We start from the raw sequence: 16997 nt of genomic DNA, 5'->3' as shown, positions 1-16997 counted from the left end.
GGTGTAATGCTGAACTGTACTTCTTAGCTCAAGATGCACAACATATTATTACATATCTGTTAATTATGTCTTATGACAGTGGGGTGCCGTCATAAGGCAGAATGCTGTTAGTAAAAGGTGCACTAAATTGCACTTTTGCCAGGTGATTGTGTAAATGGGATTGCTGAATTCTGTTCATTCTGTTCAAAATATGTTTTAGTGATCTCCTACACCCTTATGATCTGTGCTTAGTCTCATGTAACATCTTCTCCTTACCCTCTTTGCTGGCACTGTCTTCTCTCTGCCATCTACTGCCATCTACAGTGTCATTGCCCCTTTTTGTTATGCTGCTGTCTGTACATTGTTGCTGTCTTCCTGCTGAGCCTCTCCACCTGCCTTTGCACTTCTAGCCACACTTCTTGCATTTGTTGCCTTTTATTTTTTGCATTTTTTTCCTGTGATGTTTGCACCTTACTGCATCTAAGGTGGCCATAGACCTTACAATTACAATCTTTCCAGGAAAGCTCATTCATTTCAATACATACGTGTAGAGCTGAATCATCAGATATACAGATAGAAACAATAGAATTCTACCTGTATCTGACAATTCAGCACCAACAATGGGCGATGTGCCTTCAAAGGAGCCCAATCAAAATTTTCAGGCTGGATTGTCTTCTGCCGATATCGGTCGGCTCGTCTCCCACCATACATGCACCAAATATGGTATGAAAATTTGTTTTGTACAATATTATGTGTCTATGGACACCTTTAGGCTTACACTTGATTTAACCCCTTATATTCCACTCTTTGCCTCTCTTGCCTTCTCTCTCTGTATCTCTCTCTGTTCTCTGTGGTCACCCCCTATCTCTTTATCTCAATAGCGTTGAAGGTGGAGACTCCCTGGGCAGCGAGTCTGGAACCATCGTGGACAGCCCTGGCCAGCAACCTCCATACCGTGGAGAGGTGAAAATCGACCACTACGATCTGCCCTCTCCCACCCGCCATACCTCGCACCCGGGGCTCCAGTGGAGTCAAAGGGCCCGGTTGCAACCGGCAAGTGTGGCACTGCGCAAGCAGGAGGAAGAGGAAAACAAGAGATCAAAAGCTTTGTCTGATAGTTATGAGCTGTCTACAGACCTGCAGGATAAAAAGGTAACATCCCCATGTGAAGCGTTGTTGTTATTACCCCAAATGGACTATATATATATATATATATATATATATATATATATATATATATATATATATATATATATATATATATATATATATATATATATATATATATATATATATATATATACACATACATACATATATATTCGCAAGCTGTTTTATGATAACCTTTATCATCAATAACCTTTATCATTTTAAGTCCTGAGAGTGCTGTTCTATATGGGATGGATGTATATATATATATATATATATATAAATATGTATCATGGTAAGATCGGACATTGACGCATTTCAATCTGCTAGGGACCGTTGTCAGGTCCCTAGCGATTCGAAACACATTGATCTTGTGAGTGCTTTCATTTCGTATATGGTATATGGCTGCTTGGTTAGTACCTGGCTAATGGCATTTAAAAAAAAAAAATATATATATATATATATATATATATATATATATATATATATATATATATATATATATATATATATATAAAATATATACCTCCTCTATTATTGTTTTTATCTCTATAGAGGCTCAAGTTGTATATTAGTTGAACTCTTGTCTTATATAACTAGTATCATCCCCCTTGTTTCCCCTGCAGGTGGAAATGCTGGAGAGGAAGTATGGCGGTTATTTCCTTAGCCGGCGTGCCGCTCGAACCATTCAGACAGCTTTCCGACAATATCGCATGAACAAGAACTTTGAACGCCTGCGCAGCTCTGCTTCGGAGAGCCGCATGTCTCGCCGGATCATCCTATCCAACATGCGCATGCAGTACTCCTTCGAGGAGTACGACAAGAGCCATAACACTCCGTACTTCCAAGGGAAGCCCGTGTCGCTGGATGAGGGGGTAGCAACGTGCCATGTCCAGGGGGAACGGGGTCTCCAGTATGGGGAATCGTGCAGCGGAATGGACGGAGATTCCATCAATACCTCTGGAGAATTCTGCAATGAGATCACTGAACTGGAAGACTCCTTTTCCAAACAGGTATGGTGCTAGTTGGTGCTACCTTGCTATAGGTGTGCAGGGTGGTATATGCATCCCACAAGGGATTCATAAAAGTGTTGAATTGATTTAACAGGATCCTACCTGTTGGATCTGGCTGTTAATTGGAGACAGCAATTGAAATGAGAAGTAGGTGTGGAATGATAACTAAACGTGGATAGTCTAGTCCAGTGATTGCCTTGTATTTCAAGCTTATCCTGAAAGGTCTATTTAAATCAAAGCTTTGCCCCCCCCCCCACCCCACCTTGTGCATTACCAGTGCTTTATGCTTTACACTTGAGCTGGCACATAAATAACACCAGTCCTTGTAAAGCACCCTTGCTCCCCTCCTTCTCCTCCTTGCATTTTAATTGTCTGCCACCTCCGCATTCCTCTCCTTTGCAGCCGCTCCACGCTCTGTTTCTTGCGACAGCGGTCAATAAAATTCCTGAGCAGCTCTTAAACGGAAAGGTTCACTTCACCCTGAACCGACCTGCGTCAGTGCTCCCTGCTTCACCCAGATTTGTCATCTGCACTAAGGAGAACCGGGGCAGCCAATAGAATTCAGCCTTCCTTTTATTCGAATAAAACCATGTTAATGGGGGTTGTTCACCTTTGAGTATGATCAGAGATAATTTGCAATTGGTTTTCATTTTTTATTATTTGTGGTTTTTGAGTTATTTAGCTTTTAATTGAGTAGCTCTCCAGTTTGCGGTTTCAGCAATCTGGTTGCTAGGGTCCTTTTTACCCCAGCAACCATGCATTGATTTCAATAAGAGACTGGAATATGTATATTACATATATATATATATTACAGAGCAATTTGTTTTAAGCTGGGGCCATCGACCCCAATTTGAAAGCTGGACAGAGTCAGAGGAAGAAGGCAAATAATTCAAAAACGATTAAAAATAAATAATGAAGACCAATTAAAAATTGCTTAGAATCGGCCATTCTCTAACATATTAAAAGTTAACTTAAAGGTAAACCAATAAATCAATAAAATGAATCAATAAAAGCTGCCAAATTGTTGCCTCTAAACCAGTGGCTCATGAGCAACATGTTGCTCTCCGACCCCTTGGAAATTGTTCCCAGTGGCCTCAAAGCAGGTGTTTATTTTTGAATTCCTGGCTTGGATGAAAGTTTTGGTTGCATAAAAAACAGGTGTACTGTCAAACAGAGCCTCCTCTAGGTTGCCTACCTGCTTGTGCTGCTCCACAACTCTTTTTACAATTGATATGGCTCACGGGTAAAAAAAGGTTGGGGGTCCCCTGCTCTAGACCTTTGTAGGGATGAATAGTCATTGTATAAGACCTTTCCCAAATGATATCTGGCTGCTTAAAAAAAATCCCAGTGGATGAGGATTGCATGAGCAAGTTATTGGCAGTCCTCTCCAGGTGGTTCTCAAGAGGCCAACCATATATTCCAATGGATTGAAAATCAGTTTAGCAAGAATTTCCTACAAGGACATATGCATCTAGGTAATTTTAAGAATGCTGCTTTGCTGCATTTTTAAGCAAACAGAGCAATTAGCTTGGGGCTGCATTTGAAGGCCTATCAAGGTGCCACAAATAGCACCGCTCAGGTATGCTGATTGAAATTATTTGTGGCACAAGTGAACCCAGCAGCTGCCTCACCAACATGCCAACACCAGTGCCCTCTCTCACAACAATTAGATGGAGACAGTGCCTCGTGTTACAGATGTCAAATAGGCTTATGGTGGAAATAAGAAAGTACTGATGAGAATTGACCAAGGAGCTAAGGCTGGAGCACACCAGGTGCTCCCTTTATCCAACCCTGTATTTATGGCTAAACCACACGGCAGCAAGTGAGCCTTGCACTGCACAAAGCACTTGAACAGGTCACACAGTGGGTGCTGGAAGGGGGAAAGGCAGGGGGAATGCCTTCTGGGATATATAGTTGTGCAAGAAGTTTGTGTGCATCCACTGGCAAAAAGGGTTTGCATAAAACCATGGGGGTATTTTATCAAAGTGAAGTTAAGGGGACCATACATGTAGAGATATGCTCGTTTGGCGAAATATGCCCACATTGAGGTGGGTGATCTCGGGCTGATCCGATCGTGGACCCTAGATCGGATCATAACGTAGCCAACAACGGGTGGTCGAATCGCGGACGAATTGATGCGGCCGCAATCCAACAGGATTTTTAACCCTGCCAGATATCGATCGGGAAAGCCTGTTGGAGGGCCTTACACGCGGGCTGATAAGCTGCCGACTCGGTCTATCGGCAGCTTTTATTGACCTGTGTATGGCCAGTTTAAGAGATTGCCGCAGTCCTCTAGAGTGAAATTCCGCCACTCTCCATTCATTTCTATGGAATTTTAATGGTATTTATCAGTGAGTGAAAGTTCATCCTTTGATAAATATGCCTTTCAAAATGCCTTCAAAAGTGGCTGAATTTCACTCTAGCGGACTGTGGCGATCTCTAACGTCACTCTTTGATAAATCTACCCCCATGTCTGTATCTGTACAGAGGTAAGCAGCATGACATCTCCCACCGGTGATATACATACAGTATGTGTAAAATAGGTGTCTTACTGATGTGCTGTCAGTTAATGCCTCCTGTGCTCTTTCTGCCAGGTGAAATGTCTCGCTGAATCCATAGATGACGCCTTAAGCTGCCGCTCGATGCACTGCTCGGACCCCCGGGATGACAAAGGCTGCCTGGAAAAAGGGGAAAGCAGGGATCAGCATGGAGACAGCACAGCTACTTCCTTTAGTGATGTTACACTTTACATGGACGAGGGTGTCCCTGTGTCCCCTATTTCTTTGGACCGGCCCCCCAGCTCTGACCAGGACACCCCTCAGGGAACCAGCTCCAGGCAGGAGTACTGGGCCACGTCCTCCTCCAGGGAAGACAGCAGGGAGAATGGCAGCCGTCGGAGCACGCCCTGCATGGAGTGTCGAGACTTTCGCATGCGGGGGGCGCACCTTCCCTTGCTCACTATTGAGCCCCCTAGTGACAGTTCTGTGGATCTGAGTGACCGCTCAGACCGAGGGTCTCTTAATAGGCAAGTTGTTTATGAGCAGGAAAACTGCAGCCCTCATGGGACCCTAAAGCAAGCACCTCACAAAGGGCCCATCCGCTCTCCAAATCCTCACCGCCACTACCACCCGGAACCTCCACCTCCTCCAACGGACAATGTAGGAGGAAACAATGGCACCCCTGGCGGAGTGGGTGGGGGTGGCATGGGAGGGGTGCGACATATGCCTCACGGGAAACCAGAACTTGGGGAAAATTCTGATGGTGATAACGAAAGCCTAAACAGCACCACCAACTCCAATGAGACCATTAACTGCAGCTCAGGCTCCTCCTCCCACGACAGCCTGCGGGAACCCACCAACACCCTCTGCAAACAGACGTACCAAAGGGAGACTCGGCACAGCTGGGACTCCCCCGCGTTCAACAACGACGTGGTACAGAGGAGGCAATATCGCATCGGACTCAACCTCTTTAACAAGTAGGTGCTTCTATTGGCATAGGAGCCTCTGTGTTGTGTCATCTGGCCTGCCAGCAGGGGGTGCTGCCATAAAATAATACCCAAAATACTGTGCATAAATGTTATGTACCTGCAATTCCAATTCCTTTCAAAGGTGAGGCGCTTCCCGAATCCCTGTAAACTACTTCTTGGGGGGTTGGGGTTTGAGGGTACAGGGAACAGTAGTTCTTCTGCAAAATTTGGATTGGCAATGGGAAGATCCATCTTTATGCTATACAGTTTGAGATCGGCTTTATGCAGAAGTGACCGCATTGGGAATAGATGTATACACTAATGTTAAAAGAGATACAGAAGGTGAGCAGTGCCATCTGCTGGTCAGGGATGGGAGTGCATTCCCTTTCGATCAACACTGTAGCTTTAAAGGGATTGATTGAGTTAACTTTTAGTATGATCGTAGTGATATTCTGAGACAATTGCAATTGTTTTTCATTTTTTTATTATGTGTTGCTTATTAAGCTTTTTACTTGGCAACTCTCCAGTTTGCAGTGTGGTTTCTCGGGTCCAAATAACCCTAGCAACTGTGCACTGATTTGAACAAGGGAATGGGATATGAATAGGAGAGGGTCTGAATAGAAAGATGAGTAATAAAAAGCAGCAGTAACAATAAATTGTGTAGTCTTAAAGAGCATTTGTCTTTTTTGATGGGGCCGCTGACCCCCATATGAAAGCTGGAAAGAGTCAGAAGAATAAGGCAAATAATTAAAAAAAAAAAATAAAAAATGAAGACCAATTAAAAAGTTGCAATAGTGGCATTTCCAGTCAGTGCATTTGTTGCTATAGTAATTTTCACCCTAGCAACGAGATTGCTGAAATTGCAAACTGGAGAGCTATTAAATAATAACACAAACGATTCAACTCCTCTCCTATTCATATTGCAGTGTCTTATTCAAATCAATGCATGGTTGCTAGGGTCAGTTGGACCCAAGCAACCAGATTGCCGTAGCCACAAACTGGAGAGCTGCTGATTAAAAAGCTAAATAAGTCAAAAATCACAAATAATAAAAAATGAAAACCAATTGCAAATTGTCTCACAATATCACTCTCTATATTATACTAAACGTTTATTTAAAGGTGCACAACCCCTTTGTCATTGTGCTTTGTGGGCAGTGACATCATTGTGCTCCACACTTCAGACCTTCGTATGAACTTTTGCTATCAATTAGAAAAGGATATGTTGCAATTGGTCTTCATTTTTTTGTGGTTTCTGAATGATTCGGCTTGTTTCTCACCACCTCTACTGTTTAGAATTTCAGCAGCAGTTTACCCTAGCAACTAGTCAGTCGAATGAGAGAACAGACTATGAATGGGAGCGGGCCTGGGAGATGGTAAGGATGGGGGTACTGTTCTTCTGTACATGGGAAGTATGAAGCAGCTCTAATTAGTTTCCTTAATTTGAATTGCTGCAGGAACATTCTCCTTATACACCACCTATCCCTATTAGACATATTAACTTCCATCCTTGGCCTCTCCCCTGGGGTAATACAGAAGCTTCTGCTTGGGCCGGCCAGGTCCTGCACTAACTTACACTCACCAAGATGTCTGCTCCACTATATTGGGCCAAGATTTACTAAAGGAGACATTTAGTGTAAAAAATAAGAATGTATCAGCAGCTAGCAGGACCTGATAGGGAACTGAAGCCTGTCTGCGCTTGTGTGACTGCAGGGCTGTGATTGGCTTTCCCCCTTCTGGCAGGGACCGTTAGGACACGCCCACTCCTCATTGAAACACACAGGGACCAGTAAACATCTATAGGGAGCTCGAATAAAGGGGCTATTTTTAAACATAATATTAATTTTTAGCACCATGTAAAAGCAACACCAGATATTACTCATAATTGCCTACAAAACTAGGGTTTTTTCATTTATCCTATACGTCTCCTTTAATGTTCTTCCAAGCCTTGGGGCAGTCTATCGGTAATAGAGACTGGTGACCATGGAAGGAAAAAGATTGCAGTCACAATTGTTTCGTCTGTGTATGTGTTAAAGGGGTGATTCACCCCTTTTAACTTGTCATAGAAAGGCCAATTGTAAGCAACTTTTCAATTGGTCTCCCTTATTTATTTTTTATAGTTTTTTTTTTTTTAATTATTGGCTTTTTTCTTTTGACTTGTTGCTTTCAAATGGGGGTCACTGACCCCATCTAAAAAAATAAATGCTCTGTAAGACTACTAATGTATTGTTATTGCTGCTTTTTCTTACTCGTCTTTCTTTTCAGACCCCCTCCTATTCATATTCCAGTCTCTTTTTCAAATTAGTGTATGGTTGCTAGGTTAATTTGGACCCTAGCAACTAGTCTACTAAAATTGCAAACTGGAGAGCTGCTAAAGCTAAATAACTCAAAAACCACAAATAATAAAAAATTGCAGAATATCACTCTTTACACTACTAAAAGTTAATTTAAAGATGAACAACCCCATCAAAGCTAAATATCTGATTCCTTACTGCCATTCTTGCTGCTAATAATTACCTGTACCCCAAGTTCTCTGTCAGCTCTGTTGACCTGTATCCCTGTTTATATTTCAGGAAGCCAGAGAAGGGGATCCAGTACCTAATTGAGAGGGGCTTTCTCTCTGATACCCCCGTCGGGGTGGCGCATTTCATTCTGGAGCGGAAAGGCCTGAGCCGGCAGATGATTGGCGAATTTCTAGGAAACCGGCAAAAGCAGTTCAACCGGGATGTCTTAGAGTAAGAGGACTCACTAGGCTTTAATGTATGAATATGTGATCTTAGAAGGCATGGGCATAACTACAGAGGAAGCAGACCCTGCTGCTGCAGGGGACCCAGGAGGCATAGGGGGCCTCATGAGGCCCTAATTAATGAGTAATTTTAATATATATTATAATACAGGGAAACCTCTGGATGTTTTGGGGGTATAAAATTATTTTGCTGTGGGGCTTTGTAACATATAGTTATGCCACTGTTAAGAGGGTTATTATTTGGTGGAGTTCTGGGGTCCACCAGGGCTACGACTTCAGGGGCCCACACACGGCCCCCTACTCCAACCTCAACCCCCCTCCACCTCTAGGTCCCCTGCCCTGACCATAATTCCCCTTCGCCTCTGGGTCCCCTGCCCCGACCACAACCCCCTCCGCCTCTGGGTCACCTGCCCCAACCACAACCCCCTCCAACTCTGGGTCCCCTGCCCTGACCACAACCCCCCCCCCACCTCTAGGTCCCCTGCCCCAAACACAACCCTCTCCATCTATAGTTCCCCTGCCCCGACCACAACCCCCTTCCGCCTCTGGGTCCCCTGCCCTGACCACAACCCCCCTCCACCTCTAGGTCCCCTGCCCCAACCACAACCCCCCTCCGACTCTAAGTCCCCTGCCCCGACCACATGTATGGATGTGGATCTGTGGGTCACGGGTTGGGTTGTGGGTCATATTTATAATTCTTATATTATCTATATTTTACTCCTTTAAAAATTTTGTATGTTTTGCATTGTGGGTAGCGGGTCTGGATTTCAAAAATTGGTTCTGCACAGGACTCTAGTATGTGTTTCACGTCAGACGACTGCTAACATTGAATAAAGTGTATAAATGACTGGGTGGTATTCAAGCCCACTGACGGCAGTGTATTTGCAGCTGTGTGGTGGACGAGATGGATTTCTCCAACATGGACTTAGATGAAGCGTTGCGGAAATTCCAGGCACATATCCGAGTCCAGGGGGAGGCCCAGAAAGTGGAGAGGCTCATCGAAGCTTTCAGGTGAATTTACTTTTTTTTTTCTTTCAGAGGTTTGTGCAAAAGACAGATAAGCATTGTATTTCAGATAGTCACACACACTTACACAATCTAGGAAAGCCCTTCAACAGGAATAATATTATGCATGATTCAGAATGGAAAAAAAAGCTGTTCCTTTAATTATGGCCGACTATTTTTATTCTTTCCCTAATCGTAATTTTACCCTTATAATTCAATGTTCCAGTCAGCGTTACTGTGTGTGTAACTCCGTGCTGGTGCGGCAGTTTCGCAACCCGGACACGATCTTCATCCTGGCATTCGCCATCATCCTGCTGAACACGGACATGTACAGCCCTAATGTAAAACCTGAACGCAAGATGAAACTGGACGACTTCATAAAAAATCTGCGAGGTGAGGAGTCTTGGGTTCTCCCTTTCCATGTTCTCTTTGATTCTGTTGACCTGTTTCCTGTTTTTCTTAACGGACTGTTGGCCATTTTCAGGGGTGGATAATGGAGAGGACATTCCCCGGGACCTCTTGGTTGGGATCTACCAAAGGATTCAGGGTCGGGAGCTGAGGACAAATGATGACCACGTTTCTCAAGTGCAGGCAGTGGAGAGGATGATCGTAGGAAAGAAGCCGGTGAGATGCCATTCTCTATGCACATCCCTTACTTCTTGTATCATGCTATCTTCATAAAGGTCTCCATCTCCCTAATTTCTTTCTCTCCACTCTTTCACTTGTACTTTCCTTCTTCTCCATAACAGCATCCTTTTCTTCCCCTTATCCAACCCTTTCCATATGTAACTTGTAGGTTCTGTCACTTCCACATCGACGTCTCGTCTGCTGCTGTCAACTCTACGAAGTTCCTGACCCAAACCGCCCACAGAGGATGGGTCTGCACCAGCGTGAGGTCTTCCTCTTCAATGACTTGTTGGTGGTGAGTTAAAACCTGGTGGCAGAAAGCTATCTATCCTCCCCTTCATGTCATAAGCATTTGCCTAAGGGTCTTTTTCAAACTTGCAGGTAACGAAGATTTTCCAGAAGAAGAAAATTCTGGTGACCTATAGCTTCCGGCAGTCCTTCCCACTGGTGGACATGCAAATGCAGCTCTTCCAGAATTCCTGTAAGTGGAACTATTGGTCAACATCTCCGATAGCTTTGTTACATGACAAATGTGTGATCCGGATATTACAGTTCTCCCTGCCTGCCACCGTCAAATTGCGCCGTCCGACTTCCAGGCTCTTCTCTTATAGATGATGCGCCTGCTCGCCCCGCCCCTTTTGTAACATCATCGGCAGGGCGGGTCGGCGCGGGTCTATAAAAGGAGCCCGGAAGTCGGGCGCGGGTGGAGGGAGGGCAGGTGCGGGTCGGGATTTCCTCACTATTACTCTCCCAGTCATGGTTGTACTGGCAGATACAATAGATAGGTTTAAGTAAGGGTTTTATTCTATTTTCAGCATTTAAAACAATGAAAGCTGTGATTTGTTAATACCCTGTGCTTCTTAATTTCAGATTACCAGAACGGCATTAAACTGCTCTCAGCTGTCCCTGGTGGGGAGAGGAAAGTGCTTATAATATTCAATGCCCCCAGTTTGCAAGATCGCCTGCGGTTTACCAGTGACTTGCGGGAGTCTATTGCCGAAGTGCAGGAGATGGAGAAATACAGAGTGGAGTGTAAGTTTTGCTTTTCCAACCTCCTTTTATCACAGGCAGTGATCCTATATTCACCATCATCATAGACAGTGATAGACAGTGACCATCATTGTAGACAGTATTAAGGATTCAATACTGTCAGTGATCCCATATTCATATGTAGTATCTGTAGTAATAAGTCAAATCAACTGGACTTAATGAAGTTCAGTTGATTTGACTTATTATTACAGATATACCATGACCTGGATGAATAAAAATTGTCACAAACATCATATGATTCCATATTCACGACTGATATCAGGCAGTGATCCTGTGGATACACAATTCATCACAGGCACCAATCCAATATTGACAGGCAGTGATATTGTATTCAGGATTTATATTACAGGTAGTGATCCCATATGTAAGATTCCACGCAAGGATTCATCATAGGCAGTGATTTCATATTCATGATTGATCATCTCAGATTCATGATTGATCACAGGCAGTGATCCAATATCCACAGGTAGTGATCCACAAACAGGGATCCCACATTCACAATTGAACACAGGCAGTGATCCAATATCCACAAGTAGTGATCCACAGACGGTGATCCCACATTCACAATTGAACGCAGGCGGTGATCCAGTGTTCAGTCAGTGAGCCTATATTCACAATCACACACTGATCCCATATTAATGAGTCGTCCTAGGCGGTGATCCGATATTTACAGCTAGTGATTCCCATACTCAGGGTCCATCACAGGCAGTGATCCCCTTATTTACAATTCATCACAGACAGTGATCCCATATTCATATTTAAAGGACCAGTAACACCATTTTTTTTTATTCAAAAAATACAAACTACACCCTCCAAATAATACTTATGTCCCACTGCATGTTGTGTATTTACCTCAGATTTAGCATAAAATTGACCAAAAAATGTCGCCTCCATGCTCTTCAATGCATTTTGAAAAAAGGCGAAAAGGCGATCAGCGCGCACCCGACAGCTCTCCTCACAGGACTTCCGGAAGTCGCGTCATGAACCAGGCAATTGAAGGGCTGCTTCAGTGGATCACGCAACGGCTGGGGGAGAGGCACACACGTGTAAGGGCTGCTTCAGATGATCGCGGGGGAGAGGCACAGCTGATGGAATGGCTGCATTTAAGGATCGCCAAAGTATGCGGGAAGAAAGTTGAGAGAGATAGGAGGTGGGGGGAGGCTGAGAGAGACGGATACAGAGGTGGGGGAAGGCTGCTGTATGTGAAGGGCACTGCTGGGAGACAGGAACGGGGAAGGCTGCAGCATGCGGAAGAAACGACTGAGGGAGACAGTAACGGAGGTGGGGGCAGGCTGCTGTATGTGAAGGGCACTGCTGGGAGAAAGGAACAGAGGTGGGGGAAGGCTGCAGCATGCGGAAGAAAAGACTGAGGGAGACATAACGGAGATGGGGGCAGGCTGCTGTATATGAAGGGCACTGCTGGGAGACAGGAACGGAGGGGGGGAAAGCTGTGGTATGTGGAGGAAAAGCTGAGCGAGAGAGGAACGCTGAGGAAACATAAGGAGAACACTTAGACTTTGACAGCCAAGAAGACGCTTACAGGTAACTAATGGTTGCTATGTGACGTCACTTCCGGAAGTGACGTCACAAAACAGGAAGATGGAACCCGAAGAACAGGAAGAGGCTCACGGCGGCGCGCAGGCAGGGGTGAAGATGCTTTTCTAGTGCTACAAGATGGCGTGGCCCCTTGGACTCCATGAGAAAGCTGCGGTTTCAATTTTTTCCATTTCCCTTACTAGAAAGCAGGATGCAGCTGCAAATTGGGTGTTATTAATGTAAGTACTTTGACTTTGTCTGGGTTCTCTAAAAGGTGTTACTGGTCCTTTAATCACCGTCGGTGATCCCTTATTCACATTCAATCACTAAGTTTCCTCTATTGACCACAGGCAGTGATCATCTCAGACAGTGATCCAATATTCATGATTTGTCAAGAGCATTGATGCAATATGCACAGTTCATCATGGACTTCATTTATCAATTGACCCCAGACAGTGATCCCATAATTGGTCACAAGCAGTGATCCTTTACTGTGTGGTTCGACTAGTGATGTTTCTACCCCTGTCATATCTACTGTTTTCTTCCTCAGCTGAGTTGGAGAAACAAAAAGGAGTAATGCGACCCAGCACATCTCCCGGTCCAGGGATGAAGGAAGCTGTGAATGGGACTTTGGGACGGCCCAGCCTGGATGATACTTATGCACTAGGGGAAGGGCTAAAGCGAAGTGCACTGAGCAGTTCTCTAAGAGACCTCTCTGAGGCTGGTGAGTTCCCTTCAATCTACTTCCAACATCAGCTTCACCTTAATCATGGTCATACCTTGTCCAGCGATGCCCACGCATAAACTGCAGGATTACCAGTTCAAAATCATAAATTAATGAGGTGTAAGAGGTTTGTTAGAACTTATAAATTGGACAGTTGCTTTGGGATGGTTTGGGGGTTGCATTACTCATGGAACGGAAGCCCCCAGGTGATGACACAGAGAGGTTTTTTAAACCGCCTATAAAGTGCAGACACCATAAATCTTGTATAAATAGTTTTATAAAACATGGGTAACACTGTGTGAAGGGCTCCTATATTTGCGAGCCAGTGGGGAGCATCCAGGTTTACTGCAATAGGTGTATTGCTGGATATTTTTAGTATTGCACACAAAACCTAACAGTGCTGCACCTTGGGATACAGAGTAGCAATTGGGGTGTGGGCAACTGCTTTTGCTTAGCATTTCATATTTCTCTTTGCTTGTCTTTTAAATGCTTTCCTCCTGCCTTGTCCATCCTTGTAACTGTCGCCTGTCTCTTCCTTCTTCTTTTTTCATTGGTCTTTCTCTTTATGGAATTGCCTTCCCATGGTCACTGCCCCTTCCACTAACCCCCTATTCATTCATCCATTAAACCCATCATATTTCTTCTACTTTCTTCCTTCACTTGCCCTTTAATGCTTGCTTGTTACTAACTTGGTGCTTAGGTAAGAGAGGGAGGCGGAACAGCGCTGGATCATTGGACAGTACCATTGAAGTAAGTGGTGAATGGTTAGCTGCTTGCCTTTTTGTGATGTGATGCCCCATTCATGGTAGCTAGTAGTGTTTTGTTTAACCCATTACTGGTTTATGTTATGCATGGCCATCTCTCCTTGGATTTGTAAAGGGGAAGTCAAACTAGGCACATATGGCTTATATATTTTTATTTTACTCTTAGGGATCTATCATTAGCAGCCCTCGCCCTCACCAGCGGATTCCACCTCCTCCACCAGCCCCTCCAGAGGAATACAAATCTCCCAGACCGGTCTCCAATTCTTCTTCTTTCCTGGGATCTCTGTTTGGAAGCAAGCGAGGGAAGGGCCCCTTCCAGAACATGCCCCCTTCCTCCTTGCCCCCTCACCCACACACTCCTCCGGGAATGACTGAAGGACAATCCAAAATCCAGGCTTTGCATGCCCAGTACTTCCACAATCAGGGTGTTTTGGCTCAAGCTCCACCACCTTACCACTCTCAGCCGCCCACAACTGCTCCGCCCCCTCAACCGCACCAACCGCCCCCTCCACCTTCCCATCGCTACCATGTGCCACCTGCTTCCGCACAGTTTACATTGCAGCGCCAGGGCCAGCAAAAGAGACAACCTCCGGTGGGTGGGACACCTATGACGCCCAGCTCTCCCCATCCGCAATACACCCTACATGGCAGGCACCCAACTAACCAGCCTCAGTCGCCTTTACCCATGTACGGTGCAGTGCCTCAGCATGCCATGAGTCACACTTACCCCCAGCACATGCACCAGACCCAACACACGATGCAGAAACAGCCCCCAAAGCATTTTGTGTTTAGCCATCACCCTTCTGCCATGCCTTCCCAACCTCAACGGCCCTCCCAGTACAATCAACCACACAACCAGTCCCCATGTTCCCCTATCTCACCCATCCCTCCTCACCCATCATATCCTCCACTGCCCCCTCCATCTCCCCACACACCACACACACCACACACCCCCCTCACCCCGCATTCACCCCTGCCCCCAACGTCCCCATTGCCCCAGCATGCTTCTCATCACCCTATGGGTTCTAATACAGCGCCTGGCAACCCCAAACAGAAACCAGTCAACAGAATTAGCACAGTGGTGTGATAACCAGGTATCCCCCAGGCACTCAGGGGCAGGCGCATGTACTGAGAGAGCAAGTCACTGGGCATGCTCATGCAGCAGATAAGGGTCCCTGCTGTTTTCAATCTGTGGCCGCATCCGCTCACTTCCACCGCTTACTGGGACAGAACCTTAGCGGGCAGTTGCACCACTCGGACATTGCTCTCAGAAGACCAAATGTGGCATTTGTACTTGTAGGCGCACTGCATACCTTGTCTAATCTGCATGGGAACCTTCTCAAAGCAACATGCATGGGATGACAAGGTCAATAAGCTCCTCCCATCCGGCAAGGGCATGAGAATGCTCACCCGTGGCTCATGAACAGTGGTATCACCAGGGCAGTTTGTGGCGCGTTGGGAGGGGGGGGCTGTTGTAAAGGTGATTGTTATTTTTTCATATTTTTTTCCAGTAGGTCCTTTTCCCTTATTGACATGTGTGGGTGTGTATGTGTAGAGTGTAAGCTGGCGTGGCGTGACGGAAGCTCCACTTTTCTGCTGCTATGAAGGCATGCAAGAGGGTGCAGGACACATTGGCGTGGTACAGAACACGCATAAAAACCTTAGGAACTCCTCATGGGTAGGACGCGGTAGGTCCGTCCCCTTATTTGCCTCACTTGTGGGCTGTGTAATTTATGTTTATAAAGGACTTCATTTAAAGGTATCTGGTTTTCCCCATATATACTGTATGTGTGTGTGTTAGGCCCAGGACACAAACCACTGACTCACACAATGGAATTGCAAATACATGTATATAGTAATCAAGCTGTCCAATGGACACGGCACTCGCTCTGCCCTGCCGCCAAGCACAAACGGAGCCAATGCTGCTTTCTTTACAGAACTATATACAGAATGCTATATAAATATCTATATATATATATGTATAAATACATATAAAGAGATCTATATTAATATATATATATTTAAAATGTATAAGCCCTGTGTGAGACAGGAATTTATTATATGTAGATCAAGAGAAGAAGATATATTGCACCGTAAGTGCGTAATGTTCACTCCGTAACTAGATTGCCTCTTGACCTGGACAATAACCGTGTGTATCAGATTCTAGACAATGGCTGTCCTCAAATGGGTGCTGCCTCTGAACCTTCCCATTTAAATGTGACCATCCTAGGGCTCTGTAACACCAGCTTTTTCTGCTTGACTTCATATATATATATATATCGACAAATGTAGACACTCCGTATTATTAAAGGGGTGGTTCACCTCGAAGTTAACTTTTAGTATGTTATAGAATGGCCTATTCCTAGCAACTTTGCAATTGGTCTTCATTATTTGATCTCTATAATTTTTGAACAATCTTTTTCCAGCTTTCAAATGGGGGTCATTGGCCCCAGCAGCCAAAAACATTTGGTAGTGTAGCTGTGAACAATTGAATTCACTTCTACAAAATATAATTTAGTTTACAAAATAACAGCAGTCCTGTCTTGTTTTATGGCAGGGATGCTAGATATATACTCAGGATGAGAGCACAAGTCTCATAATGCAGGATCACTTACCCTTTCACTGCTGCCTTGGGTGGTATAAGTAATTGATTTAACTATGAGAGCTAACCACATACTGCAAGTTAGGTGAGATAACTATGTATAAAGGTCTTTATCCCTTTAACACCAGGGTTTCCAAACAGTAGATCGTAATCTAGCAGGAGATTCTCAGCCAGCGAATCACATTTTCATGGCAGTGTAGACTTTGAAGTTGTAGATAATTGCACTAGAAGTAGAACCTGCATCACCAAAATCTCAGCACCTGTGCTTTAAGTGCCAGCTTTTCTTGCCACACCCCTTTTACTGGCAATATCTAATTTTCGCCATTTGTCTCCTGCGCT

General features: G+C 44.9%; 1 protein-coding gene across 6 annotated transcripts in view; it reads left to right on the top strand.

The window, feature by feature from the left end:
• The window catches only part of iqsec2.L (IQ motif and Sec7 domain 2 L homeolog), a 117531-nt gene extending 100851 nt beyond the window's left edge, over nucleotides 1–16680 (top strand). For 5 of the 6 annotated variants that reach the window (XM_041573159.1, XM_041573163.1, XM_041573161.1 and 2 more), the window contains 13 exons: nucleotides 861–1131; nucleotides 1755–2141; nucleotides 4736–5616; nucleotides 8178–8339; nucleotides 9239–9361; nucleotides 9582–9748; nucleotides 9840–9979; nucleotides 10152–10277; nucleotides 10364–10463; nucleotides 10853–11014; nucleotides 13119–13292; nucleotides 13993–14042; nucleotides 14223–16680. In XM_041573159.1, coding sequence (XP_041429093.1) covers nucleotides 861–1131; nucleotides 1755–2141; nucleotides 4736–5616; nucleotides 8178–8339; nucleotides 9239–9361; nucleotides 9582–9748; nucleotides 9840–9979; nucleotides 10152–10277; nucleotides 10364–10463; nucleotides 10853–11014; nucleotides 13119–13292; nucleotides 13993–14042; nucleotides 14223–15143 — 3664 coding nt within the window. In that variant the 3' untranslated portion in view covers nucleotides 15144–16680. The remainder of the gene's footprint in view (nucleotides 1–860; nucleotides 1132–1754; nucleotides 2142–4735; nucleotides 5617–8177; nucleotides 8340–9238; nucleotides 9362–9581; nucleotides 9749–9839; nucleotides 9980–10151; nucleotides 10278–10363; nucleotides 10464–10852; nucleotides 11015–13118; nucleotides 13293–13992; nucleotides 14043–14222) is intronic. The other variant, XM_018241065.2, reaches the window with a different exon arrangement.
• Nucleotides 16681–16997: the final 317 nt, after the last annotated feature.

The sequence above is a fragment of the Xenopus laevis genome, chromosome 8L (assembly GCF_017654675.1).
Source record: "Xenopus laevis strain J_2021 chromosome 8L, Xenopus_laevis_v10.1, whole genome shotgun sequence".
In the NCBI taxonomy this organism is placed as follows: Eukaryota; Metazoa; Chordata; class Amphibia; order Anura; family Pipidae; genus Xenopus; species Xenopus laevis.
Note: the sequence above shows the minus strand (reverse complement) of the source record. Positions and strands in the feature narration are given on the sequence as shown.